At 38.8% G+C, this 27268-nt stretch overlaps 1 protein-coding gene across 1 annotated transcript in view; it reads left to right on the forward strand.

The window, feature by feature from the left end:
• The first annotated feature begins 7722 nt into the window (after window positions 1-7722).
• The window catches only part of LOC124858513 (polycystic kidney disease 1 like 1), a 28149-nt gene continuing 8603 nt past the window's right edge, over window positions 7723-27268 (forward strand). The window contains exons 1-36 of the mRNA XM_047350582.1: window positions 7723-7907; window positions 9913-10047; window positions 10186-10373; window positions 11193-11251; window positions 13860-14361; window positions 14516-14684; window positions 15425-15664; window positions 15751-15883; window positions 15971-16174; window positions 16401-16582; window positions 16994-17197; window positions 17337-17500; window positions 17585-17842; window positions 17913-18083; window positions 19054-19143; window positions 19241-19408; window positions 19499-19576; window positions 19691-19833; window positions 20167-20287; window positions 20413-20551; window positions 21288-21477; window positions 21562-21618; window positions 21691-22026; window positions 22104-22517; window positions 22675-22826; window positions 23571-23671; window positions 24095-24293; window positions 24386-24469; window positions 24612-24819; window positions 25119-25225; window positions 25350-25449; window positions 25540-25668; window positions 25748-25921; window positions 26381-26567; window positions 26687-26781; window positions 26872-27233. Coding sequence (XP_047206538.1) covers window positions 7723-7907; window positions 9913-10047; window positions 10186-10373; window positions 11193-11251; window positions 13860-14361; window positions 14516-14684; window positions 15425-15664; window positions 15751-15883; window positions 15971-16174; window positions 16401-16582; window positions 16994-17197; window positions 17337-17500; window positions 17585-17842; window positions 17913-18083; window positions 19054-19143; window positions 19241-19408; window positions 19499-19576; window positions 19691-19833; window positions 20167-20287; window positions 20413-20551; window positions 21288-21477; window positions 21562-21618; window positions 21691-22026; window positions 22104-22517; window positions 22675-22826; window positions 23571-23671; window positions 24095-24293; window positions 24386-24469; window positions 24612-24819; window positions 25119-25225; window positions 25350-25449; window positions 25540-25668; window positions 25748-25921; window positions 26381-26567; window positions 26687-26781; window positions 26872-27233 — 6428 coding nt within the window. The remainder of the gene's footprint in view (window positions 7908-9912; window positions 10048-10185; window positions 10374-11192; window positions 11252-13859; window positions 14362-14515; window positions 14685-15424; window positions 15665-15750; window positions 15884-15970; window positions 16175-16400; window positions 16583-16993; window positions 17198-17336; window positions 17501-17584; window positions 17843-17912; window positions 18084-19053; window positions 19144-19240; window positions 19409-19498; window positions 19577-19690; window positions 19834-20166; window positions 20288-20412; window positions 20552-21287; window positions 21478-21561; window positions 21619-21690; window positions 22027-22103; window positions 22518-22674; window positions 22827-23570; window positions 23672-24094; window positions 24294-24385; window positions 24470-24611; window positions 24820-25118; window positions 25226-25349; window positions 25450-25539; window positions 25669-25747; window positions 25922-26380; window positions 26568-26686; window positions 26782-26871; window positions 27234-27268) is intronic.

Here is a 27268-nt window from a genome sequence, read left to right on the forward strand (position 1 = left end):
AGGACCAAACTATAACAGTGCGTTCAAGCTTCCCATTCCCACCACTGTTCACATAAGGTAGATGCAAGTGTGCCCCATTTACAGAAAACAGAGAGAATAAAGAGGTAACACACTACTGATTGTGAGCTATTCAGTGCAAATATCAAGCGCAAAACCCCCGAGCCTGATAAGGATGACCGGGGTTTGTGCAGGTTTTCTGGCCCCGGGTAGGCGGCTGCTTGCTGCGGGAGTGTGCAGGGACCATGCTGGGAGCGAAGACAAGCCATTATGCTGCTGCTGCTGCTGGTGTTTCAGGGTTAAATTCCTGCGCGGATTGGGGAGCAGTAGACTGTAACTTCTATACAATAACGAGAGAAAGAATAGAGCGAGAAGGAACAAAACACACGTCAACACACCCCTGCGTGCTTTTTTTTTTTTTGGGGGGGGGGGGGGGGGGTGTTTGGGGGGTAGTTAGGTTTAATGCTGACAGACACGTCCCGTGTTGGGGGTCAGCACTTTGCATTGATCTCTGAGACAATTAAATACATGAGGACCGATAAATGCTGTCATGACGTTTTTATGTGGGATCTCTCGACTGTAAAGCGTTTGCCCGTCAGTCCTCTGGCACTATGGGCTCGATCATATACAACCCGTAGAAATGGGCTCTGAAAAATAAGTCTAACAAACAGCCCACCAGCTTACAGAAGTAAATAAAAACAAAAAGATCACGAGTGACGTGGCTGTGCAATGCAACACTTTCAGTGAACTTTCTATACATCTGATTGAAACAGTTCGGTTCTGGTTCGGCGTGAATAAAAATTACACTGTCCGAACTGCTGTGAACACCGGCAGTGTTGCGCATTTTCGGCATTGTGACGCACATTCTGCACGGCGGCTTTCCCCTGATGGTGATCTATGGGTTGAAATCAGACTTGCATGGATTACTCTTAAATTGTTATGCTGAAATACTGCAACATAAGTGACCCACCCCAAGAAACACAAACAGAACATGAACAACTTTCTAGATTTAATTATTTTTTGCTGTAATAATCCAATGAGATGCATATCTAAAATATCTTTCCGAACACGGCTCTGCCAGTCATTGTCTTAATTAAGCCCGAAGGTGACCTGTTCGGCCCATATGTCCAGTCCAAATTTGACCAAAGATAAAACACAGAAAGTAAGACTTGGTTATCAATTGAACGTTTCAACCTCCTTTTCACGTTGTTCAGCGAAAGGAGATTTTCGTCTTTTTTTATGTAGGTACTTTCAATGAATTTGTTAGTCTGCGGCTCGGGAGTTTGACCCATTTAATGATAAGCCCACGGAAACACACTACAACTGCAACCCATGAGATTAGCGTGGTTCTCACAGAGCACTCTGGGAACTTTAGCGTCAGCAAGTGACATGCCTTAAAATGCGTTGATTGTGCCAAAGCATCACGGGAAATAAACAGTAGCCTTCCCAGAACTCTGGATTAAAGCGCTTCAACTTTAGAGGACAAACACAAGTTTCATCATCCAAGCTATTCAAACGATCCGAGCGTTTTTCTATTGAATAACTGGTTAAAGAATAACACATGTCATTATATAAATAAATACACTGCTGAAGACGCAGTAGTCCCCTTTATTAACACCTCCAGCCTCTGGCGCTGCGAACTCAGAGGAAGGGAAAGAAGAACCGAGCGGAGAAGCAGCGGTGCCTCTGGCATGTTTTACCCGGCGTCCCCCCTGAGCAGAACCGGGGTCGGGTCAGAGGGAGGGTCGGTGTCCTGTCTGATCTGTGCACAGCAGAAGGGACCCAGCTCTCTCATGGTTAACCGCCCCCCCCCCCAACAAAACAGAAAAAAGAAATCAGCAAAGCGTTGTGAACAGACAAACAATGTATTTCAAGTTGGGGTGTTTAATTATTTCAATTTAATTTAATTTTGACTAAATAAATTGGCACTGTCAATAGGGCTACTGTAGGGGGCTTATATTTATAATACCATATTTTTAGATGTTTTATTTTTATGATTTAAAATGACTATTTTATTACATTAGCGCGGAGTTAAAAAATAAAATAAAGAAATAAAAAACTAAGAAATAAATAAATAGTTTTCCGAATATCAGTGGTGGATGACTTTGCTCCGATGTATTTAAAAGCCTCCACGTTTAAATTACACAAATATCCGCTCATGTAAAAAAAAACAAAACAAAAAAAACAAACAAAACCTGGGAGCTCAGAGAGAGCTGCAGTCTCCGGGATTTCTTCGGCCACATGGACTGAGGGGGGTTGAAGTTGGGGAAAAAACCAGCGCCAGAGGGCTTCTGCTCGGTCATGGAGCTCAACTCCATTTGTAAAGGCTTTCCTATGGACAAGAGAGAGCCGGATGAGCAGGGCGTGAGGACCTTCAGCATACAATTTAATCAGTCATCAACACAACCTAATATTAGTGACAGGGATACCAGCAGCAAATAATCAAACACCGAAATATTGTAACATCTATATAAAAAGTTGGTCATATTTCTCTCGGTCACAGTCTTAAAGCCAGAGTCCTTTTATCTATATTTTTAGTAGGCAAATAAAATTGACAGAGATCAAGCAACCTAAGGGCAAAACGTATCTATTTTATTCCTAACTGCGTTCATTGAAAAAAATAGGAAAAGGCATTTAAAAAATAACAGCAAACAAACAAGCAAATAACCAAAACAAGTGAGAGAATAAGTAGTAAGTGTGAGGTTATTTTAGCAATGTTGTACTGTCAGAATATGTTTAAATATAACTAGCATAACGATTCTGTATTAATCTAAAACGTATATTTAAAACACACATTAATTATAGGAAAATCATACAATAAATAAATAATTAACAGCTGCAATGTGTAAGGTAGAATTTCTAAAGTATTTAAGAACTACAAATAGTACATCTAAAAAACGTTGTTGTTGCTTTTGTTAAAAGCCAGAAACTCACTGACTTCCCCCACATGCCTGCACTTAATTATCACTTGTCTGCTTGTTCAAAAGGCTGCTACAATTTTAATTTTATTGTGTCTAATCCATTTGAAATTTGACATTTTTTTTTGTTGACCCCTTAAATTTTGCTGTATAAATATGGATTAAAAAGCCACTATCTAAAATGCATTATTACTATTTTAGCTCCTTTTCCGAAACTACTGCTGTGTTGAGAATGCCGCCCACTATGGAGGGATTTGAACATGGCCACAAGCAGGAGTGACCTTTGACCCCCCTCATACCAGGGCAATATAGGGAGCGGAGCCTAGGCTAACAGGACTGAATTAAAGCCACTGACACAAACAAACACAGACAGGCTAAATATGTTGAGATTAAATCTGGACACAGGACTCCTTTCATACCATCTGTGTCCACACAATTTCACCCAAAAAAAAATCTAGAAGACAGTTATCTGGATTTTTAACCTTGTGCCGCATGCATTGTTTGTCAGTGTGGCTGCCCTGCGCCTCAGCTGAGAGACACTCACCTTTAGGAGCCTATTTGTCAAGAATGAGACAGATAAAAGCCCCAGCCTCTCTGCTCGCTGCAGAGCAACATGGAGACACGATGTGTCAGAAGCAGATCTGAGCGGATGAGCTTCCTTTTCTTCCCCTGCTCTTAAAGTGAGTCTCTTAAACTAAACCACAGGGAAATATAATAGGACTCTTCTTCTGGGCCTCTGGCAGATAAGATCTCAACTAACAGTTGTCAATCTCTGGGGTGTTCAGGAGTCAGGTGGTAAATGTAAATGATAAACCCCATCTTTTAAATACATTTATGCAAATCTGCATTAATCTGATAAAAAACAGCTATTACTAAACCCTGCATGACTTTCTAAACTGTTGCTTTATCTCTTCAAGTCTTGCCATCAAGGCTCATATTCCAATTAAAACCAGTGAAGTCTTTAAGGTGACAGCTCATCCAAAAATGTTACCATACTGTAAAGCAGCTTGATCTCACTTGTGGAGGAGGTTTTGGTTGCAACATTTAAACTCAAACATAGAAGGCTGGAGCTGATTTGTTTTCCAGTCCTGTCTGAGTCTCCCCAAGAAAAACCCATCATTTATTTATTTATTTAAAAATAAAAATACAAAATGAGTTTTGGCTTCTGTACAATCTGAATACTACACTGAATCTTTGATGATTACTTATTAGCTGGAATGACATAGAACAAAGAATGTGGTTAACTTGCCTTTAAATGAATTACAATCGTAAGCAACAAAAACGAGGACATAAATAAATTACAAGACTTTAACAGACTATTGGAGCTTTTTGTATGAGTATTTGATTTACCAGCTGGTCCTATTACATCTATAGTAAAACGGTTCTAAAAACAGTTTTTGCATGAACATGCATGCTAGAGGTCAAGGCTTCTTGATTGCATTCATTTAAGAGTATCCCCTGCCCTGAGAGTTACCTTTAAAGATTTTAGACTAAAAATGTCCTTACACTTGAAGGCCTCCTTAGTGCAGCTAAAGTTAAACAGGGTGAAACTTAAATACACAAATCTGAAGAGCAAATTAGTAGAGTGTTGCTCCTAAAAGGCCGCAGATTCTTCTGCTCTTTTGTCCTTGTAAATCCATACAAAGATGTATCACATAAACACTCATATACTACGGTACAGGTGTCAGTGAGGTGTTATTTTTTCCATAATGCCAAGTTTAAGGGTATTCACCTACATCATAACAGCTTATATGGAGATCTTGAACATATTTTTGCTTTTCTAGATCATCTAATCCTGAGATCCAACACAACAACTTCAAGAGAATACATTTTTTTTTTAAAGAAATACGTTTGCATTTTTTATTAGTTACTCATAATTTATTTGGTGAAATTAATTCCCTTTTGGATACATGTTTCATCTGTGATTTCATAAGATGTTTCTTTCTTTCTTTCTGTAAGTTTTTCTAATTTTTTTTCTCCTAATGACGTCCATGGTCAAATAAAAATAATCTCAGGATATCACAGAGGTGTTGACTGCTATCCTGCATACAGCCTATTGAAAGGTTGTACTTATGTCAAATGAACGGGTAGGATTTCAACATTTACTCCACAAAAAAATTCAAACTAAGTTGTCTTTGGAATGTATTCTAATTTATTTTATTTTAAAGGGGTTATGTTTATTTATTTTACACCCTTGTAATACACAAGGAAATCATTGCTGCTACTCACAGGTCAACCTTGAAACTGATAATAGGTTATATTTTTCAGGGTTTCTTCGTTATCAGAGGACGTTTTAAAGACTGATCCCATAAAATGTGTTGAATAAAAGTCAACTGATTAGAATCTTATTGAAACAGATGAACTCATGATGTTCAGAGTAATCTCGTTGTTCTCTGTAGTTATTTGGAACAAGTGCGTTTTGGTAACATTTAATCAGATTTAACCCAGTGAAACGTGTCTGTTACCACCAAGGTGACCATCAGAGCCTTGTAATTTCCCTTTACTGTCACTAAAACATCTGAATAAACTCTTATTTTTAGCCACCTTTCCCCTTGGATTTTGTCGCACATGATTTACAGCCGTAAACTCATCCAGTTATGAAAATGAAAGGGTGAATACCCTGAACTCAGAGTTTTTTCAGAGCAATCATTACTTTTTGTCACCATCACTCCACCTCACGCCGACCTATTTTCCACACCATGTCCGCGGCGGAGGCGCAGTCGGAGGACGCTTACATAACTGCCTTGCGCACCCTCTTGGCGCCCAGCGCGCGAAGCTGGCAGCTGCTTTCTGAAGATTTCGTTGATTTGATTGTGCGTTAATTACATCACCACGTGCGCACACCGAAAGCAGCGCACGAGCTTAACGAATGCAGAGAGTCGTTCGAGTCTCGTGGGCCCGAAGTGGATTTTGCGCACCTTTGGGAGTACGCAGCTTTTATTGATGTTGACGGGTGGGTTGGAAAATTCTTCTCAACGTGAGATCCGGGAAACACCGGGGGTCCTGGGATGGACTCCAGGGGGGTTCCGCAACATTGTCATCGTGTTTTCAAAATAAACCAACTAATATTTAAATGCTTTCTAGTTGGATCGATATAGTTAAAACATTATTTTCTTTTACCCATTTACTGCTTTATTGACTCATAATCACATGAAAACAAAGGATTAAAAAAGTCCCGAGTTTTAGGAACTCAAACCAGATTAATTTGTTATTGCATCATGTCCTATTCGGTGTTTTTATAGAATGGGGAAGTACAATAACACCTGAAAGAAGAAGCGAAACGAAATAAAAAGAAATAGGCTCTAGTATAAAAACGAAGAGAGAGAGAAAATGTGTTTGATTCCCTCGTTGTGCCTCTTTCAAACTGAGTTTCTGCTGCAGATATGTTGCGGTCTGTCAGCGCCCCCTGCTGTCCATGCAGCTCAGATTAAGAAATCTCTTAAAGGGGATGTCGAGGAAGCCAGAAGAGCCTTTTAAGGTGGACCGGTGGAGTTCTTCACGCTGTGTTTTTTTAGCAAAGGGCGCACAGGGCAAGTTGGACTCAGACTCAGACGCTTCCCAGGGTAGTTTTCATGTCCTTTCAATCAAACAGCTCATTCCTTTGAAGCTCACCAATGAGGAAAAACAACGCCTCCTACAAGCTTTCCCCAAAAGTAGGTGTCAAAAAGAATCTACTGGTGACATTTATTTTATGTGTTCCAGTTTTAGTTCAATCAGGAGCCTTTTTCAATGAGGCAAATAGGAAAAGATGGAAAGAAAGATGAAGAACATCATGAAACAGTGCAGGCACTTTTCAATCTGTCCAAAGTGAGATAAAAAGAAAATAAAACAACCCGGAATGAAAGGATTTGCGTGTTTTACGCAGTTTTTTGTTGCTCTCCGGGCAGTGCTTGTTATTTAAACTGTTATGTGACTCCAGATTCCTTTAATTTAAAGTGACTCAGAAGCCTCAGTATTTTCTTTTCAATTTTTGTAACTGAGAGGGAATTACCTTCTGTCACATCTGAGATTTACCTGGCATGGCTCTGGCTGCATCATGTGTGCCGTTTACTGATTCTTGCACTGTTGTAAAGTTAAGCAAAAATACCTTAATAACGTTTTCAAAACCAGGCTGAAGCCAAAGACCTGCTCAGTTAAACTAAGCGTGTTTCCGAATTATTTTTTATGATACGCACGTTTTATTTAAGCTTGTCTATATTTCCATAGAATTTAGTCTGCCTAAATATCTCACATTATTTCTCAGAGCAAGAGACACGGCAGTAGAGCTCACCCATTGTTTGATTCTGCTTTAAAACGTCTAGAAACGAGATTTGATGTCTTCCTCTTATAGCTTTAATCCTTTAAACATTGCTTTTGCTCAGATCTCAGATTTCGAGGAGTAGTTCGTCCACGTTTGTAATTTAAACTGTCAGAGGTCATCACTTTCCACAAGCGGAGTCAATCAGGAGGAGATCCGTTCATGCTGGCAAAAGTATATTAGCTATGTTACTAGATTTGGCAGCATAAAAACCATAGAACCGACATTTTCATTATTTTTTCTGAAATGAAACTGAGTGTTAATCATGCATTGTGCCTAAGAGGACATTCCACTTAAAACATCCTTTATTAATATTTTCCTGCTTGACCCCTGTGGTGTTTAACAAACCTCTTCCTTCTCCTTATCCTCCTCGTCACAGCTTCATTATTTGCATACAGTCGCTTTGTTTGCACCTCCTTCTCTATCCACTGCAGTGCACTCAGTCCTCCTCATTCGTTTCTAGACACCCAGGCTGTTCGGGCTCCCTGCGGCCCTCTGTCCGAAGCAGATATGCTTGCCGCTCTTCTGATCGTCGCTCTGGGCTGCCTTCACTCTGCATCCACCTCTCCTCCAGGTCAGGAGGTTTCACTGCGGTTCCTCTGTTGCGTTAATACCAGTTCCATCCAGGCGTTTACACCCACGGGTGCCCGTGACCTTGACCCGGTGAGGTGCTCTGCGCGCTGCCTGCATGAGGGGTGAGTTGGAGCTGCAACTTCCAGTCTGGGCTGAGGTCTGAAAGTTACATGTGAAAAGTTAGAAATATAATGTTATTGTAAACAAGTTATAATAAAATTAAAAATAAAACTTCAATTTTCCTGATACAGCATGATACAATGACAAAACAAACTGTTAGAATTTCATCAAGAAATTTGTGTAACATTTTTTATTTACTTGTTTTTTAAAATAGATTTTAATTTATTATATCTGAGTGAAAATATGTTTCACAACTAATTATTACTTGAATAAATCAGTTAAATTCCACCAGTATTTAGCATTTACTTAAATTAGTTATACCATAAAGAAACAAAACAAGAGAAAAAAGAGAAGTGATTTTTTATTTGGGCACAAACTTTATTGGCAAAAACATAAATAAACCTATTGAATATAAACCTTTAAAAACGGTGATGCTTGCACCATTTCTCTGACAACAACCCCTAAACTGTGTCATTCAGTGGCTGATCAGCATTAAGAAGTTCAGATTGCTGGCAAGTTTTCCTTTTGCATTAGTGTTTTGATGAAAGTAGCTAAAGTTAGCAAGAAATTTGAATTCTTGCTTCAGCACAGCAGCTTTCCCGACTATGTTTCTCCTGAGAGCTCTAAACTTTTTTCGTCATCAATATATTCAATCACAATGCAAGCCAAATAAACACAACAGCCTTACTGGACGCCATAGACAATCAGTGAGAATCGTTAATAGTTGCCTGAATACATCTTCCATTAAATACTAACAAAAATGTCACCAAAATAATGTAGCTAATGTTCTTAGAACATAATTACTATTGAACCTCATATTTACAACTGAACATGCTTGTATATTATTTTAATGACTAATATTTTTTACCCTCCAAAATTCTATTTTATAGTGTATACCACTGATTATGTAATCCAGTCATTACATCGAAAACAGGTTTTTACGTAATTCCTTAAAACACTTATGACCTATATTATGTCACACTGCTCTGTTGCATTTATGTATTTTCATTTCACTAGAGAATTTGGTTTTTAATAACCGGTTTACGGAAAGACAATACATTTTTTTGTCTAAAGAAAAAAATAAAATAAAAAAAAGCTCAAAAGGTAATCTACGGTATAGAAATTTGTAATAAAATCTTAATTTTGTCTTTGGATTCAAATCAAGACTTCAGAAGAGTGATAGATAACCAGTTTGAAACAAAATGTTAAAAGGAAAAAATGTTCTCTAAACCCTATCCTGGTTCTTTTGGAAACATGCACTATAAAAATGAAATCTGGATAGAACATTAGTCAATAAAATAGGTCACATTTTAATTAAACACATAGTTTGTAAATGTAATGTTCATTCATGTTAAGAAAAAAACATGAAATACTTTCTTTTGGTAATAAATCCTACCAAAACATTTTGATTAGCATTTAGCTCAGTGTGTTGATTCAGTCAACTATTAGCTGTTCTTGCTGGCGTTTGGTGTCCAGTAGAGAATGGTAAGGCTGATATATTTATAAAGGTTGTGTTTGAACTGTCTTAGACTTGTGGTGGAGAACGTTTCTGTGTTGGGGCAAGAACTTAAATTTTTATCCTGTTTAACTAATTTAGCAACAGCGCTAATGCTAAAATGAAACTTGCTAGCAAGCTGAGCCATCTTAGCTTAGTCATGGCCGTCAGACAAAATCTTTACATTGCTAATTTAGTCATGTTTTATGGCTTAATCACAAGCTATTTCTTACTTTCTGTTTTCGTTTTAACAAAACAGAACAAAATAAATTTCATTATCAATTAGAATTTAACTAATTTAATTGAGTAAATACATTCAAAATGGTTGGACATTCAATAATTTACCCAGGTATCTTTTAGCCATAAATTAAAATCGACCCAAATAAAATGCGTAAGCTGGAAAACTTTACACCAATTTTAAATTCTTTTATCAGCATATCTCTGAAGCGTTGTTACTTTGATAATAGTTGCAATCTGTGTTGGTCATTGTTTATGTTTTTGGTTTGTTTAAGGTGTCAGTTTGCAGCATTGTCTTCAGAGACTTGCTACTGTGGAAACCAGTTGCACGCTCTGGTGGTCAGCGCTTGTTTTAACTCTTCTCTCAGAAAGGGGACAATAGATGTGAAAGAAGGAAGTGAAAATCAAAGGTGGGAAGGAGCTTTGTTTTTTTTTTAGGGGGTCTTTGGTTTCATCCTCTGGTTCTCCACAGCTAAAAACAATAAAACAGTTTCAACACTCTACAAGTCAGCCTTTTATGTTTGACACTGTTTTCCTTTCCATTCCAGTCCCATTTATTATCTTCCTCTTGGACATGTTGGAAATGGAAATGAAGGATCTGTGGCACTCCACGGAGGCCAAGGACCATTTCTTCTCTATATGAGTGTGTCAGTCTGTGCTGAGAGAGCACAGGCAGGGAGGACGTCTGGAGTGAAAGGCTCTGGGAAGCTGGCTGGATGCTGGAAACAGACCACAGGTCAGCTCTTCGTGCAATTAACTGAGCTACATAATACCACTGTCCTGCTTGAGTTTATGAGTCAACCAGGTTTGTTTGGGGAAAAAGGTGGATTACTTTAAATATATATGTGAAAATACAATTTGCACATCTATGACTTCCTCAGCAATTCATAATTTCAGTTATCTTTTGGTGTTAAATATCTTGCATAAATTATATGTCTTATAGATGTAATGTCAAACACTCACATCAACCTAAGAAAACACTTATATAATAAATTAATTAGTATCATGTCATATCATTATTACTATTAGACTGAGTTACTAAAATAATGATGATTATTAGACATATAGAATAAAATATCCTTTAAAATGTAGAACTGAGTAAATGCAATAGTACAACCAGCATAACCTTAACGTATCAACATTGATGAATACAATAAATGGTGGATTGTATGGTTTATAAATCATCTTATTAATAAAATAAAAAATGTCTCTAAGTTGAGCTTTGTTTAAGACTTTGCTTCCCTAGGAAAGGTCTGAATTGTTTATTTAAAAGTAATTTTAAATTTTAAGTTTTCAGGAAAATTTTGTAAACTAAGGGAAAAATCTCTGTAATGTATTTATGACTGCCAGGCAGGTGGTTTTGGAGGGCAGCGCTGATCATTTGGAAACAACTTCCAAAGGTCAACGTTCACATCATGTGCCAGATGACTGGTCCTTTTTTGTGCTTTCGGATTAGGTGTTGAAAACTCCAGGAAAATCTAAAACCCTGAAGTCCATGAGAGAATGTTTCTTTTAAAGCTTATTGTCTTCTGCTGCTTTTTCACTCTCCTCTCAGATGTGGAGGATGTGGAGAAAGTTAGTTGTTCCTGCTCTGACTGTCTGAAAAGCATTATGGTAAGTCAGGATAAATGAACAGCTTGTTGTGGTCACCTATTTGTCTTTAATCTTGTTTTTCTTTTTCTTTTTACACAATCAACACTTCTGTTATTATTGATCAATATACAGAGTTAATCGCTAAAAATGAAGGGAAGTGTGTGAGTTTTTGCTTAGTTTGTTACTGTATTATCCATCTAATATCAAGTCTTAAGCTCTGTTTCCTTGTTTAAAAAAAAAAGAGCTTTAGCTTTTAGAGCTGTCACATAGTCGTTTATTCACTTGTTGGAGAAATGGAAGAAAAACCTGAAGTGTATTAAAGCCAATATATATTTTTTTGAGTGACCCTAGGCCAAAGACCAATTTTAAGTATTAATAAATACATGTCAAACTGGACATTTTGTGATATTTTCTTTTGAGGTAAAAACAGTGGAGGTATATATTTATAAATATGCCTATGTCTATATATATATATATATATATATATATATATATATATATATATGTCTATATATATATATATATATATATATATATATATATATATATATATATATATATATATATACATAGGCATAGGCATAGGCATATTTGTTCCACTTTTGTAAACCTTTACAGCCTTTTTTGTTGCATGATAAGTACAGTATAGATAGTTGATTTTGCTGCAACAATCACTTTATTTCGCTGATGTGAAGTATGTCAACAGATGCATCAAGAAATCCATCTGAACAAGTGCTCCTCAGACTTTTTCAGACATTTTTCTGTTTGCAAAGTGAAATGCAGGTGAAGCTCAAAGGACATGAGAAATAATTCAGTCTAACTAAGAGTGTGTGTTGTTGGTCAAATAAATAATAATAATAATAATAAATAATGTCTTGAAAATACATTTTAAGAACTAGTGTCACTATAAGTTCATGCCAATAGATCCATAGGCCTAATTAAAAAGATATGTATTTGTTAGTTTTTGCAGCATCCACAAAATAATCTTACACTTAGTGTTTTGCTAAACCTTTGTAAAGATGATAGCTTAAATAGACAATCTGTGGACAATCACACAAAGATAAACTATTTTCTCCCCTTTTTTCAATTTAACCACCATGAGAAAATGCTTTTGTGTCAACTAATGTAAAAAAAAGAAAACAACAAGGATCACAAATCGAAAAAAAAGTCTTAAACCACCATGCTCACTATAATGTTAGATGAAGAAAGGTCAAATGTTGCTGTTTCACAAGTTAAGCAACTAAACTGTCATGGAAAAACAAATAAATAAATAAAATAAACAAATAAAAGTTTTCAAGTGGAAATTTTTGTCCAATAATGGTCCTTGCTGCCTAATCTGTATTGTCATGTTTGTTTCTACATTTTTCTTCCATTAAAATAAGTGACGTTGGAGTCAAACAAACAGAATAAATTATAAAAATAAAAAAAAACCTATGCATAATTGTATCTGGAATAACAGACAACATTTACTTTGAAATATTTCTCATCAGTGGATTGTCATGTCCTCCTGTACATTTCTAGTAGAAACACCGGACACTTTTATATATTCACACAGTAAGTGAATTTCTCCAGTTCCTGTAGATGGACAGAGGGTCATGTTGCAATTATTTGATGTGCCACCGCTGCAACTCATAAGTAACAGTAAGTAGGACAACAAACAAAACTCTTAGTCCAGTTCAGTTTAAGTCATTTTAACAAGATAAAATACAGCATCAATTAAAAAGAGTGAGAGTAAAGAGAGTGATGGCAATAAAGACAAACAGGTCCAATGACATACAAGTGCAATCATTTTAGTCCTGTTTATCCCAACTTAGCCGATTGCTTGAATTGCAGCATCAGCTTTATAACACAAACAAAGGTTGCACCGAAGGTCTGCAAAGCAATGATTAAACACAGCTAAGTGCAAGAAAATAGCACTTCACGAAGCAATAAAACCCCAAAATTGATCCAAATTGGTCATGTTTAGTCTCAACTCTAGTTACATACAATTTTACAAAGTAATTTTATTGAAAGATTTGAGAAGAAAGTGCACTGAACACAAAGTGCAAAAAAAACAAAGAATTAAATGTTTTTTCCTCTTCACAGTTGCTTTGTGCTAGCCTATCACATAAAATCCTAGTAAAACATTTTGAGGTTTGGATTGTTATGAATGTGATAAAGTTGAATCAAAATACTTCTCAGAAGCACAGCACTGGCTAAATCAAGCTGTGTCCAGTTGGATTTGATGGGAGAATATTTAATTTGTTCTAATGTTGAGAACATTGTTTAGTTAAAAAATTCTCCCAAAGCAACGTGACCTATGTGGGTGTCCTCACCTACCATACTGGGCGATTACCTGATACAAGCCCACAAGGCAGCCCCTAGTATAACTCTGCCAAGTGCGGATAATGTTGTCTAATGCCTATGTGAGGTATCCTCTGGGTGCCTTCGCTTGCAGCTTTGACTGACTGTTGGATGTCCTGTCAACTGTCTGATAACACAGTTACACATGATGGGTTCAGTCATGCCCTCCATGTTCCAGATGTACCATCTCCTTGCAAATTCAGTCATTTACAAACACATTGTTGATTTGCATGCATTAAATCAAAACAAGTTTCTGGTGATCCCTATGTATCTGTGTCTCCTGCAGGTAGTTGTATGTCCTTTCATCTCCAACCTCAGCCTGGAGGTATCTGACTATCAGCTGACAGCAGATGATGTTGTTTCTGAGGACATTGAGCTCTTGAAGCTCGCAGTGGAAGCAGAATCCAACCAGAGCTGTGAAAATCCCAAAGACTGTATTGGCACAGAGAAGTACTGTAGCCATGAGCTGTTTTTTGACATCCCCAGAGGGGTCACATCAGACCAGACGTGTTTGGTTTCATTTATCATTTCAGCAGAGTCAGATGGGACAGTCTCTCTGCTGGTGAATGCAACGGTAAAGCACAGAAGCAGCAGCTGCACCGCAGGGGCCGAGGCAACAGTGGTTTTGTTTTTCGACCACAGCGGGACTGTTGTGATTCAGCTGCGAGCTGAGAATGAAGTCTCTTTTCAGAGAGAAAGTGCAAGAATGTGTGTCAAGGGGAACAGGAAGTTACAAGCTAAAGATATTACAACATGGAAACCACCAGCTCAGAGTGAGGAGCAAAATGGTAAGAAGTAAAAAACACTTAACGAAGTATAACTCTCTTGTTTTAAGTTGGAAAAAAAGTTGTGTACAATTTTTAAGGATTTTTCTGTACATTGGTATGTCTTCTTGGGTATTAGTTTTCTGTAATGACCTAAAATATTGATTTTGTCCCTCAGTGGTTAGGATTTATGCAGGGGGGCAAGTGCATTCCACAAATAAAGACATAATCTTCCTGGTTGTCACTGACATCCCGGATCCTGTAGAGTTCTTCTGGGACTTTGGCGACTCCAAATTAGCCAAAACCTCATTAAGGACCATCACAAAAAGATATCACACCCCTGGAAGGTACTAGTCACATGTAAAATATCATAATTTACAAAACTATTGCTTCTTTTACCCTTGTTTATGTTTTTGCATATGTTTTATAAAAACAGATATCTAGCTACCACAGAGTCCAAAATAAAATAAATATAAATTACATTTAATTTAATTGAATCATGCCATCATATTGTTCTCTCCAGGTACTCTGGCTTCCTCCCACAGTCCTAAAACATGAATGTTAAGTTAGTTGGTCTCTAAATGGCCTTTAAGTGTGAATGTGTGTGTGTGCATGGTTGTTTGTGTTGTGTGTCTCTGTGCTGCCCTCTAATGGACTGGAGACCTCTCCAGGGTGTACCCCACCTCTCACCCAATGGATGGATGGATGGATGAATTATATCGTACTATCATATCACATTTTTTCATACCGTAAAGCATTGATTCACACTACATTGTATTATATTGTGTTATACGGTTTTTTATGATCTTGTATTATATTGAATTACATCTACTTATATGGCATCACGTTTTGTAACATGCTGCATTTTATTGTTCCATATTATGTTGTGTGGTACTGAATCTCATTGGACTGTACTGGATGGAGATGAATTACATGGTATTGTACCTTATTGTGTTGCACTACCTCATGCCATATCAGATTGCATCGTGTCACATCACTCCTTTCACCTTATTGTATAATTTTATTGTCTGCTCAGAGAAACATTAACAGAGGCTTTTATAATTCTAATCCCCCTGTCTTCAAACAGTTACAAAGTGGTAGTTGCTGCATTTCGGGGTCAGATGTCCGTCATCTCCGATGTGTTTCCCATTGTGGTCCAGAGAGCTGTGAAGCTCAGCAGACTGGTTCACCAGGCCTCGGTCCTAAGGAATCGGACTCTCACAATAAGATGCAGAGTCAATGTGGGGACCAACCTCACCTTCATGTGGAGCTTTGGAGATGGAACAACCAGACCTGGGCTGAGCACAACACATCATGTCTTCCACAGGTGAGCTAGAGAAGTTCACAGAATTTAGAGATGGTTTTGCAGAGCTTTTCTTTTCCATGATTAGTGTTTGTGTTATATGCCAGCAGGTTAGGGGAGTTTATCGTCAAAGTGACTGCATCTAATCTCATCAGTTCCGCGTCTTTGAGCAGCCACATCTTTGTTGTCGACCGGCCTTGTCAGCCTCCACCAGTCAAAAACATGGGCCCGCTCAAACGTCAGGTACAAGCCGAAGGTCTACTTAATCTCCATCATGCAATAATTTAATAGAGTAGTGACAAGGAAAATAAATCTCCTTCCTGTGCTAAGTTCCAGAGGCATGAAGCCATCCATTTGGGTGTGACGTTTGAGACAGACGTGGACTGTGACATATCAGAAGGCCTTCACTACACCTGGACCTTATTTGTTTCTGGAGGCCAGATTATTCCTTTGCCTCATACAGACACACAAAGACAAAGTCTCATCCTGCAGAGCCATCTACTACAGTATGACACCTACACAGCCATAGCAAGAGTAAGTAATTGAAAAACTACTATAGACTCAATCTTCAACTGCTTTTTTGGAACGTTTAATGCAGTCAATAGTGAAGAAATGTAAAACCATTCAGCTCAAAACATCCCTCTGGTTGAGTTTTCTGTCTCCACGTTGTTTCATTAAGAGTCTTAACCTGAACTGATCCCATATATACAGAACTAAGTGTCTTTGATTTGTGGTCATGTGATGTTTCGATCTTCTGCAGGTTCAGGTTATTGGCAGTGTGGTGTACAGTAACTACACCGTGACTTTTCAAGTGAAGCCAAGCCCTCCAGTGGCATTCATCCAGGGTGGCACCAACGTCTTTATTGGCAAAAAAAGCAGCAATATGGTCACCCTGGATGGGCAGAAATCGTATGATCCAGACTTCCCTGAAAACCTGCTCAGGTACAAACTTTGATCCACATCACACTTTAAATGGAAGTATGTTGGTAAAGGTTTAAATGAACCACATATAATGTTAACAATTGTGGTTTGGTGGTAATGTTACAAAATCTGGTTGTGTGTATTCTGGCTAAAGCGTTCAGGGAAGGCTCAGAAGCTCCTGAATAGAGTAACCATTATATGTTTCATTGGGCTTTTTGTTATTTTTTTACTCATTTTTTTTTTTAAAGATTTATTTCTAAAGATTGTCTCTGGCTGGGAGGGGGTAAGCATAGGAAGAAGAGATGGCAACCATTCAGCACAACCAAAACCCGAGATTTCAAATAAATCTTGACTCTTTCTGTATAAATCTTGTATTTGCTCTTTAAGTGAGGAGGGGTAGCATCTCTTCTTAATATTTTTTTCTCTCCATAGTTACAGTTGGACATGTAAACCAGTTTCGACCATCACCAGCTCCTGTTTCGACCAGGAAATTCCCACTTCATCCCCTGTGCTGAAATTCCCTACCAGCCTGTTGAAGCCCAAGTTTGACCAGTTCCAGTTCACGCTCACCGTCCGCAGCGGAGAGCGTTCGGCTTCATCAGATGCTTTCCTCACAGTAACATCACACCTGACTGGGTCTTTACTCATTTTGAAATTTAAACCAGCCACAGAGATATTCATGACTGACTAGTAAACTGGATTAAATATATTTAAAGCAGTAGTGGATTAAACTATTATGTGGTTCTTACAATTGATCTAAATATGTTGAATCCAGGAAGGTCTCAGTTTTCTGCCACCAGTGCCAGGGAGATCGTGTGAACTGGGATCAGTCTTTTACTGTCAGTGCAGTTTGTGAGGACTGTAACATTCGCAGGGAACTCATCCACTACGCATGGAGCCTTTACCTGGTCAATGCTTCCTCCAAGCCCATCATAGAGGGTAAAATTCATTCAGTTTATTATCACTTTTGAATGAACCTAATCAATGTAAGAATATCCTAACTTAATTTTGGTTCTGTTCCAGTCCCATTTTGTTACACCGTAGATGTCAGTGCTCCCTTTGCAATCCTGGCGGATCCTCCTACATCCACCCTGACTCCTGAGATGTCTTCCCTCCACCCATCTGTTACAGATGTGTCACAGGACCATCGTTATGCTGATGCCTCTTCCCACGCCTTCCTTACCGAAAAGATTTCTGAAGCAACGTTGCAACCTCAGATTTTATATCTGGGGGACGGGAAGACCGCATCAGCAGAAAGCAGAGACAAATCAGATCATTCTGGTGCGTTAGTCTCAAGCAGATTTTTACACAAAATACTGTGTTGCACTAAATCTGATTGCCCGTTTTTCAGATATGCCAAGGTCTGACCCTTCCCATACACCTGTCCTTGACCAGGACACCAGACTACTTTCAGACCACATGAGCTTCAGTGGCCTTTCTAGTGAATTCCCAACTGAGTCCTCTGCAGCCTGGAAAGATGCTTTTCCTTTAATGGAAGGGGATCACGTAGCTGGTCAACTTGGTAAATAATAATATAATAATAATAATAAACACTTTTACCTCCTAAAATAAAACTGTTCGGCATTTGCACAGTAAAGTTTTTTACAGTTTGCAAAGCTCAGCTGAAACCATTTAAAGGATGAACCATTGTTGTTTCTACACATGGCTTGCAAAGAGCTAGTCTGAAATATTATCATCAGTATTTCTATAGTAGTCTTTTGCAAAAAAAACAAAACCAAATTCTTCCGTTAATATTACATATTTTTAATTGCTCTTAAGGCCTTTAAATAGGTTGGCCAGTGGAAACTGTTTGCACAAAGTTTCTAAAAAAACAAACTGAACTAAAGGTTTGAAAAATTAAACTCAAATAAGCTAACCTTTGAAATGATGAACATTGTTTTTCATTTTATAAATTAATAAATTATCATAGAATAATGCCTGTATTGTTGGTGAGGAACAAAGCAGCTCTAAATGTAGTTTGGTAGGAACATCTCCCTCTTTGTCTGCTGTGAACTGTAGCTTCCATATAGATTCTAATTTTCTTTTAATAAAGTTTGCCCTATGACCTTCTCAAAAGGACCCCATTTAGGAAACCAAAAGTATCTAGAATTAAACACTATCTTGCAGCCTTCTAATATTATGGCAAAAGTAGTGAAGTAAAATGTATTTGATGGCAAATATAGCTGGCACAGGGAACACAAACTGCAACCCTCAATATTTAATGATGTTTTCTATATAACAAAGCTTGAAAAGCATGGATTCTCATTATTTCAGAATGGTATGTTTAAAATTTCTTTTATGCTTTGGAAGCAATTAAAACATTAATTGAGGATTATTTATGTTAGTACTGTCAAGATTTGTAAGTATTGTTGCACAAAAATATGATGGAAGATGCTCTGATGTCATGTTATGTTATGTTATCTTAGATTACAAGCTCCACAAATCTATTTCTGTTGGGATGATTGTAATTGTAATTTTATTTTTTACTAAAGCCAATTCAGCGGCAAGTTCTGATGATTATGATGTTCCGTATCCAAGCGTGGATGAAGGAGACTCAGGGATGTCAGCAGGAAGACTTAGCGGTAAATCTAGAGAATAAACAAAAATCTTATTGGTCTTCACTGCTGTCTTCATTGTTTGTACAAGATTGTTATTTGCTCAGTCACTGATTATTACTAGGTGTAGATGCTGACAGCATCAGTCTAGGCGATGACTCACTGACCCTCAACAATGAGGGAAGTAACCTGATGGATCCCAAACCTTCAGCCGTGATTCTGGAGCCAACTTTGCTCGACTTACACAAAGATTCAGTGGAAAGAGGCCAATTTGAGTCCTACACTTACACAGGTTAAACATTCAGAAATTTCAGGAAGTGATCCGATCCCCTTTCTCTTTTGATGTTTAGTTAATGCATCTTTTTGACTTTTGTTTTTTCAGGAATCTCCTCCACTTCAATTCAATTCAAGCCCTTCAGTCTGAAACCAAGAAGCTTGTACATGTTGCAGGTCACTGCCAGTAAGTCTTGACACACGTTCTGAAGAAAAACTTTGAGTATGCAGGTTGTTTTCTATGATTTGGACACATTTTGATTATTTCAATGAAGTAAATATTTCATCTGTGTTTTTGCAGAGTTTAATAATGATTTGATTGGTTGGACTCAGCTCTTCCTAAAATCCAACCCTGTCCCAGAAGGCATGACCTGCCAGGTTCAGCCTGCTGAAGGGATGGAGTTACACACTCCCTTCAGCATCTTCTGCACCTCAGGACGTGAGGTATGGACTCATGTCCTGACAAACCTGTTGTGTATTTAACTCTTTAACAAATGCTTCATAAGTGAGATCCACTTCCACATGACATTCTGCTATTATAAGGTGCTCATATTATTTTTTAAATCAATGTTCCTTTAGTCCTCAGTTCCTAAACAATTCACCCTGACAGGTTTTATGCTTTAACTTATTAACTACATTTTCCTTGAGAAAGTCAACAAATGTTATTTCAGAAATGGAGAACAGCATTTAGATTGGCCTTTTACCCGACTTTGTGGTTTGTAAAAAGCTCCCCATGTGTTCTCCCTCTTTCTATTGTTGTTTTTGTGTGTCTGTAAGGACTTAGAGTACAAGTACAGCTTCAGTGTAGGAGGCAGGCCCCCCAGGATACTGTACCAGGGAAGAGACATCCAGTACTACTTCAGCCTCCCCTCCGGTGACCCCAGTGATGACTATAAAGGTGAGCAGTAGGCACAAAGACACTGATTAATGAGGTTTAATATACTGTACATCAACTTCATTTTATTGAGGAGATTTCTTCCTGCTTGTTGGATTAAATGAACCCCTACGCTGTTTTTTCTTCAGTAAGAATCTACACTGAAATCAGAAGCAGCAGCTCTGGTTCAGACACCAAACCCTGTCTCGTCACCGTCCGAGTCAGACCAAGCTTCCTCAGAAACACCTCCTCCTCTTCATCCTCTCATCATGATCCTGCTCTGAAGCTGTAAGGGACACAGTCGATCCGTTCGTGTTTCACTGAGGAGCCATTTTGGACATTTGTGTTTTATTTCAGTAAAAAAAAAAAGTTCTCAGACTCTAGATTTTCTGAAGAGAAGTGGTTCATTTGTTAAACATTTGAAGAAAAGAAAAAAAGAAAACTTTTTAAATGTTTTTTTAAACCTTTTATACAAAATGTGCATTTTCGGGAAAAACAAAACAGTAAACCAAACCGGAAATTTCAATGACTTTGAAACCACTTTATAAACAAAGCATCAAGTAAGAAATGATCATTTCTGTGTTGACGTGTGCATCTACCCGAGAGCTTTCAGTTAAAAAGTCAACAATGCATCCTAAAAGGATTTGAAACTGTGGTCGGATTTTCTGTATGATTTTGTTGGCAGTTTTGTTGGCATGCTGGATTTTGTAAATGGGTCAGCATCAGGTTCTATTTACTTTTTCACATCAGAATATCAACTTTATTTAAATTTTTGGAAAAAAGTATTTGGAAATAGATCATTTCTGAAGATGTACCAACTTTATTTGAAGGCCTGATTGTGACATGATTTTTGTTCAAATATGTCAAAAAGAGGCAGCGATTATATCATTTTCTAACATTTTTGCAGTTGGACTTGCAGTTACATATGTTGTGCATCAACAACCGGTCTTCAATGATGCACACTGTACAGCATCTGAGCTGCAGCAGGAGTCTAACATGCTACTCTTCTTCTTATTGCCTCCAGCTCAAAGAGTCTGAGGAACTTGTCCACTCTTGTGCAGCTTGGAAATCTTGTGGAGGTCCATAACTACATCAGTCTCCTGACCAGCATCCTAAACAGACTGAGCCGGGACGCTGAGGATAACACACGTGCGCAGATGCACATTCGCAATGTGCTCATTTGTACTTTATGCAAGTTCAAGGGCAGTGATGAGGTACAGACAAACATACATTGCACTCCTTAAGTCAATCTGCTAACAGTTTATACACATTTGTTTTCAATACAAATTTAATTTCAGATGTCAATGGCTGACAATATCTTCATTCTGAATGAGCTTCTGCAAATTACAAATCAGGTGAGAGGATGAATGTCCTGAATATCCTGAATGATAAAAACGGTTTCTGATCATATTTTTTATCTCCTTTAGGTGACAATAACGAGTGTCAGATGTGTAGCATCACATGTCCGGTCTGTTTCAGAGAAGTTGCCTGAGTTTAGTGCTAACCAGGACATGCTCTACAGTCTGATCAACTCTCTGTCGTACTGCCTCCAAGTGGTCACAAGTTGTAGTTGCACACCTGAAACACCAGGGAATTTTAACAATACCCATGTATTAGGGCCAGGATCACTTACCGCACAAAACACAAAGGATTCTGAGCGCCCATCTGCTGGTCCTCACCTGGAACATGGAGGAGAAGTTCCAGCAAAGCGGCTGATGCAGCTTGTAGAGGAGATTCTGCAGTCTGCAGCAGATTTGATGCTGGTGCGTTCAGGAATGTTTCTTCAAACTATTTTAAAATCGTTCTCCACTGGCATTCATTGTATCTAATTTATTTCCAGAGACACATCTTGCTCCATGAGGCCAAAGTGCACACAGTTAGGACCGGCCTTATCACTTTGCTTGCTTCAACCCAAAACCGAACCTCCACGATCATCAGGAGTGGCTTCACCACCATCCACATGCCTGCTGCTCTGATCCAGAGTGTGTTTGGCTTTCACACTGTAAGGACTCGACTGAGAGAGCAGCAACCCTGCGTCTTCCGAGTGCTGACTGAGCTCAGCCACAACTATTACCCCAGGGAAAAATGTCCTCCACAACTTCAAACAGGGAGAGCTTTTACTCCCAAATCCTTATCCCAGCTGGCTGGACCAGTGGTGGATCTTAGTCTGTTTAACTGCAGCACAAGGAAAAAAATCCATATTCCTTCACTCTCTCAGCCAATAAACATTGAGGTGCAACTTCCCCAAAGAAACGTATGTCGTCTCTTTTATTCTCTTTCAAACGTGTTTTTCATTTAACGTGTTGTCCAGAACTCTGTGTCTAACTAACTCATGTCATTCCTGATTTACGTGTGAAATTGAAACTTGTGAAGCTCTTGAGAAATTCCTTCTAACCACATTTTTGCTGTAGGAAAGCTCCACCACTCAGTACATCCTTCACCGTAACCAGGTCAACTACCACAACTTCAGCATCAGTCAGCAGCTCTTACTGCAGGCTATCCAGGTGACAGTGGTGCTCACACCCCCATCCAGCAAGCCTTTTCCCATCATGCTTCTCTTCAGGTAGACTTCCTTCATTACTCACAATGAGGACACAAACAGCACCTAGCTGTAGTATTCACACGCTGTGAACCGTTTCACATTTTGTAATGTTAGAATCAAATGGAAGGAGAATAATACATGATATTATTTTTTAAAAATGAAAATCTGAAAAGTGTGGCACGCATGTGGATTCATATGCGGCTGTTCTGATCAACACCACATTTCTTTGTAATTACAGCTGCAGGTCTTTTGGGGTATGTCTCTACCAGCTTTGCACATCTAAGCAATAGCTCAGTCATATTGGATAGTAAACATTTTCTTATATAAAGTCTTGCCCCAGATTCTTAGTTGGATTTAGGTCTGAACTTTAACTGGGCCATTCTGGCATGCAGCTAAGCTTTGATCTTAGCTATTCCATTGTACCTCTGGCTGTATATTTAAGGGTCCTGTCCAGCTCAATACTCAACCTCCGCCTCACTCTTAAGTCCTTTCTAGCCTAATGTATTTTTTTTTTTTAGGATTGCATTGAATGCAGCTCCATCTGTCTTTGAATAAAATCTGACTAGCTTCCCTTTGTTTTAAGTTATTAAAAGCCTTTTTGAAAAGTCCAAAGAGCCACTTGCGGTTCCAGAGTCACAGGTTGCAGACCCCTGGTCTAGCACATTCTGTGAATGAAATGTGTGGTTGTAACATAAAAAAAACATAATAATTGTCATGAATTCAACGAATAACATGAAACTAGATCACGATTGTTGGTTGTCTCAGGATGTTTGAGAGGCCAACTCCCAGCATGCACCACCTGCAAAGGATTCACCAGTGGGAGCACAATGTCATACGTGTAACTCTGCCCCCTTCCTACCTTAACGGTAAGAGATTTCTCTTTGCATCCTTTTTTTCAGCCGTTGTTTCATCCTAGAGGCTGGTTTCCTTATTATTTAAGCAAGGTAGCAATGGTTTGTCTAAATGTAAAATTTTAGTTTGTATAAAAGAAGATTGCAGTTTTATTTGTGTATATGTTTCTTTGCAACAGACTGCTTTGAGGTTCTGGTTTCAACAGTGACCTCTGCATTTTACTCACTCAAGCAACTTTCCGCTGAATTAAATTTTGCATGTAGAGACTGCAATGAAAATAGGGAAAATACCGTTGTGAGACTACTCCTAATAAACAGACAGTGTCTGGTTTTAACTTGCTTGCTCTTCTAGACAGATCAGACTGCCTTGGCTTCATAAGAATTTCTGGTGAATGAAAAATAAATAATCTGACAAAAACAAATCCACAAAATGTTCAGTTGCAGGCGTCGCCCACATAGCCCTGCTGGATGCCAATTTTAAAAGACTACCCAGGAGCAAAATACAAAGAGAACAGATCAGCTACAGTCTGACAGCGGACAGCAGCCTGTGTGTGTCCTGGGATGGAGAGCAGGGGGACTGGACGCACCATGGTTGCAGGACACATCAAACAGACACGTCTTCTGCAGCTACCTGCAGGTAAGACATGGACTGTGTGTGGGCATATCTTTAGAACATCCAGCACTTTAACATAGTGCAAAATAAATACCGTTGATATTGTTTAAATGTAGTTGTTTCCAGCTGAGGCCACTGACCGTCTTTCAGCAGCAGATTCTGAGCAGCCAGGACACAGGTGATCTGGATCCCTTCCTAAGGTGACCTCCTGTCTCATTTTTATCTCATTGTCACATGAGCTTATGATAATTCTTTTGGGGATTAATTTTTACAATTTTGAAAGGGTGTTGGGGAACAAAGGCTCAAGTTTTATTTTAAAGACTTTGCTTTTTTGTCTCTCAGCGAATCCAGTAATCTGACGGTGCTCATTATTTTGGCGATCCTTCTGCTCCTGTACATCCTGGGACTCGTCTGGTCTGAGAGAGCTGATGCGGTGTCCAAGGAGAATCAAAGGGTCCACTACGTGTCTGACAACAGTCCAGCAGACCCATTTCTCTATGCTGTTTGCATTCACACTGGTCTCTGCTCCGCAGCCCATATGACTGCAAAAGTAAGTCTATCCATGTTCATGAACTTTGATGGGGCTTACAAGCACTTATGCTATTTATTTGTGGATTTGTGCTAAAAGATCACGTGTTTCATGCAAAAACTTCTCTCCAGACTGTTCTGCATCACTATAGCATTTGTATTTGATGTTTTAGGGGCTGTTATTCACACACACAACACAACATTATACACACACACACAAAAAAAAAATCTAATAATCAAGACACAAAATGCTGAATTTATTAGGTTCAAGTATAAATTTAAGATCTGAATTCTGTTTGGCAACTTTTACATGTCTGGCAGGTTTACATTGTGCTGTATGGTGAAAATGGATTCTCACAGACAAAAGAACTTCAAGTCCCAGGGTGCACTCTGTTTAGAAGAAACACTAAAGACACCTTCATAGTGAGGTAAAACCCTTATGTTTTCTTAGCAATATAGCAATGATTCCCACATAAAATGTGTAAGGAACTTTACCTGCTAATGTTTTATTAATACTGTCAAGAAACTTTGCTTTGTCTCTGGTCTCCACAGTGCAGCCGTCAGCCTGGGCCCAGTTTGGGGGGTTCACATTTGGCATGACAACTCTGGACCTTCTCCTGACTGGTACCTCAAACAAGTGGTTGTGTCAGAGGTAAAACATTAGTTTCTTCAATGCTTTTAATGGCAGTTTGTTCTCTTGGTCTGACCACAAGGGTGGACGGTTTAACTGCTTGTGTTCCAGGTGAATAGAGGGCAGGTGGAGGCGACCTCATGGGTGTTTGTCAGTGAGTGCTGGTTGGCTGTGAGCAAAGAGGATGGGCAAGTGGAGAGGATGTTGCGTATCGGCTCTCAAGAAATACATTTAGCTAAGGTGCAACAATTGGATACAAACATAACGTGTAATTTAATCTACGCCTCAGTGTGACTCTCTGTTATCTGCATTCTTGCAGACGCTGCTGGTCAGGTTTTCTGACTACTTGGCTGATTTCCACATGTGGCTCTGTGTGTACAGCTGCCCCAGCCCCAGCTCATTCACACACACTCAAAGACTCAGTGTTTGCCTGCTTCTGGTGTTGGGATATGCATGTGCCAACACTGTCATCATATCACGTACGGATGATCAGGTGGGTTGACGCAACCTTGAAAGGTGAAATACGGGGGAATAAGTGGTGCAGCACCTTGCAACAGTATTCACAGACTTTGAACTTTTTTAACAATGCAACCATCAAACCGACCATCTTTCCTGCCCCTGCTGAAAAAAAGCATCTCAATAGCATGATGCTGCCACCACTATGTTTTACTCTGGGGATCCTGAATTCATGGTGATGTCCAGTGCTATTAATAACTAATTAGGTGACTTTACTAATTGGTTGCAGTGGATTTCATTTAGGGATATTAGAGTGAAGAGGCCTGAATACAAAGAGACACCACTGTTTAATGTGAAAAGCATATATCATTTTCATTCCACCTTGCAATTATTTGCTCTGTCTTGTTCTTCCATCAATTCAAATTTCAGTAAAATATATACTGCAAGGTAACGTGCATAACATGCACCGATGTTATTTTTCCCTTCCTATTTACAGTTGCCATTCGAGGTGGGCGTTGTCGATATGTCAGTTGTTTCTGTTACGACCGGACTTCTAAGTGTGATGGTTGTGTTACCTGTAGCAACACTGATTTCTTTCTTGTTTCGATTGACGGGGAACAAACTGATGGGATCAGGAGTTCAACGTAAAAATTGCATAAAAAATGCACAAGATGATTTTCAGGGTCAGGTTTGATTCGACTCCAGCTCCATCAAGCTTTGTGTTTTTTGCTTCTTCAAGTTTTTGTCTTGCCTTTGTGTAACGCTACCTTTTCGGTGTGTTATTTTTAACATCTCTTTGCAGAAACCTCTTCAGTAAACAATAGGGAGTTAGACTATCATGTGTCTTGGCACAGCCGTTGGAAGTGGACACAGGAAGCCTTGGAGAAGAAGTACCAGGTTGACCTTTAAGTATTTTTTTTTTATTTACCATAACTTCTCTTTTAAAGTAATGTAAGGCACTGTCTAAAGTATATTTACTTGTTGTAGGATGCAGATATCCTCTCGGTTTCCTCCATTCATGAAAATAAAGGCACAGATGAAGAGTCTACAATCCAAACAGGCATTGCCAAAAAGAGTCTTGATCTTCTGGTATTTGAGGGCAGTGAGGGACCCGCGCTTCACAAAGTGCTGCTAATTTCAAAAGGGCAAAATTGTGATCACGCACCTGAAGGAAAAGCTGAAAAATGTTCACCTGAGATGGTTCGGTTTGAAACTCAAACAGCTGGAAGAAATCAACCCGTTCGAAACAAGTTCAGACCACCGTCGTTTTGGTGCTGCTATCTGGCCTGGGCGCTGTGTGGGCTGTTGTCTCTCGCATGCTTGGTGGTCACAGCTGACCATGGATTGAGGTAGTGCATTGTTTTAAAGAAAAAACTAGTATATG

This window comes from Girardinichthys multiradiatus, chromosome 21, assembly GCF_021462225.1.
Source record: "Girardinichthys multiradiatus isolate DD_20200921_A chromosome 21, DD_fGirMul_XY1, whole genome shotgun sequence".
Classification (NCBI taxonomy): domain Eukaryota; kingdom Metazoa; phylum Chordata; class Actinopteri; order Cyprinodontiformes; family Goodeidae; genus Girardinichthys; species Girardinichthys multiradiatus.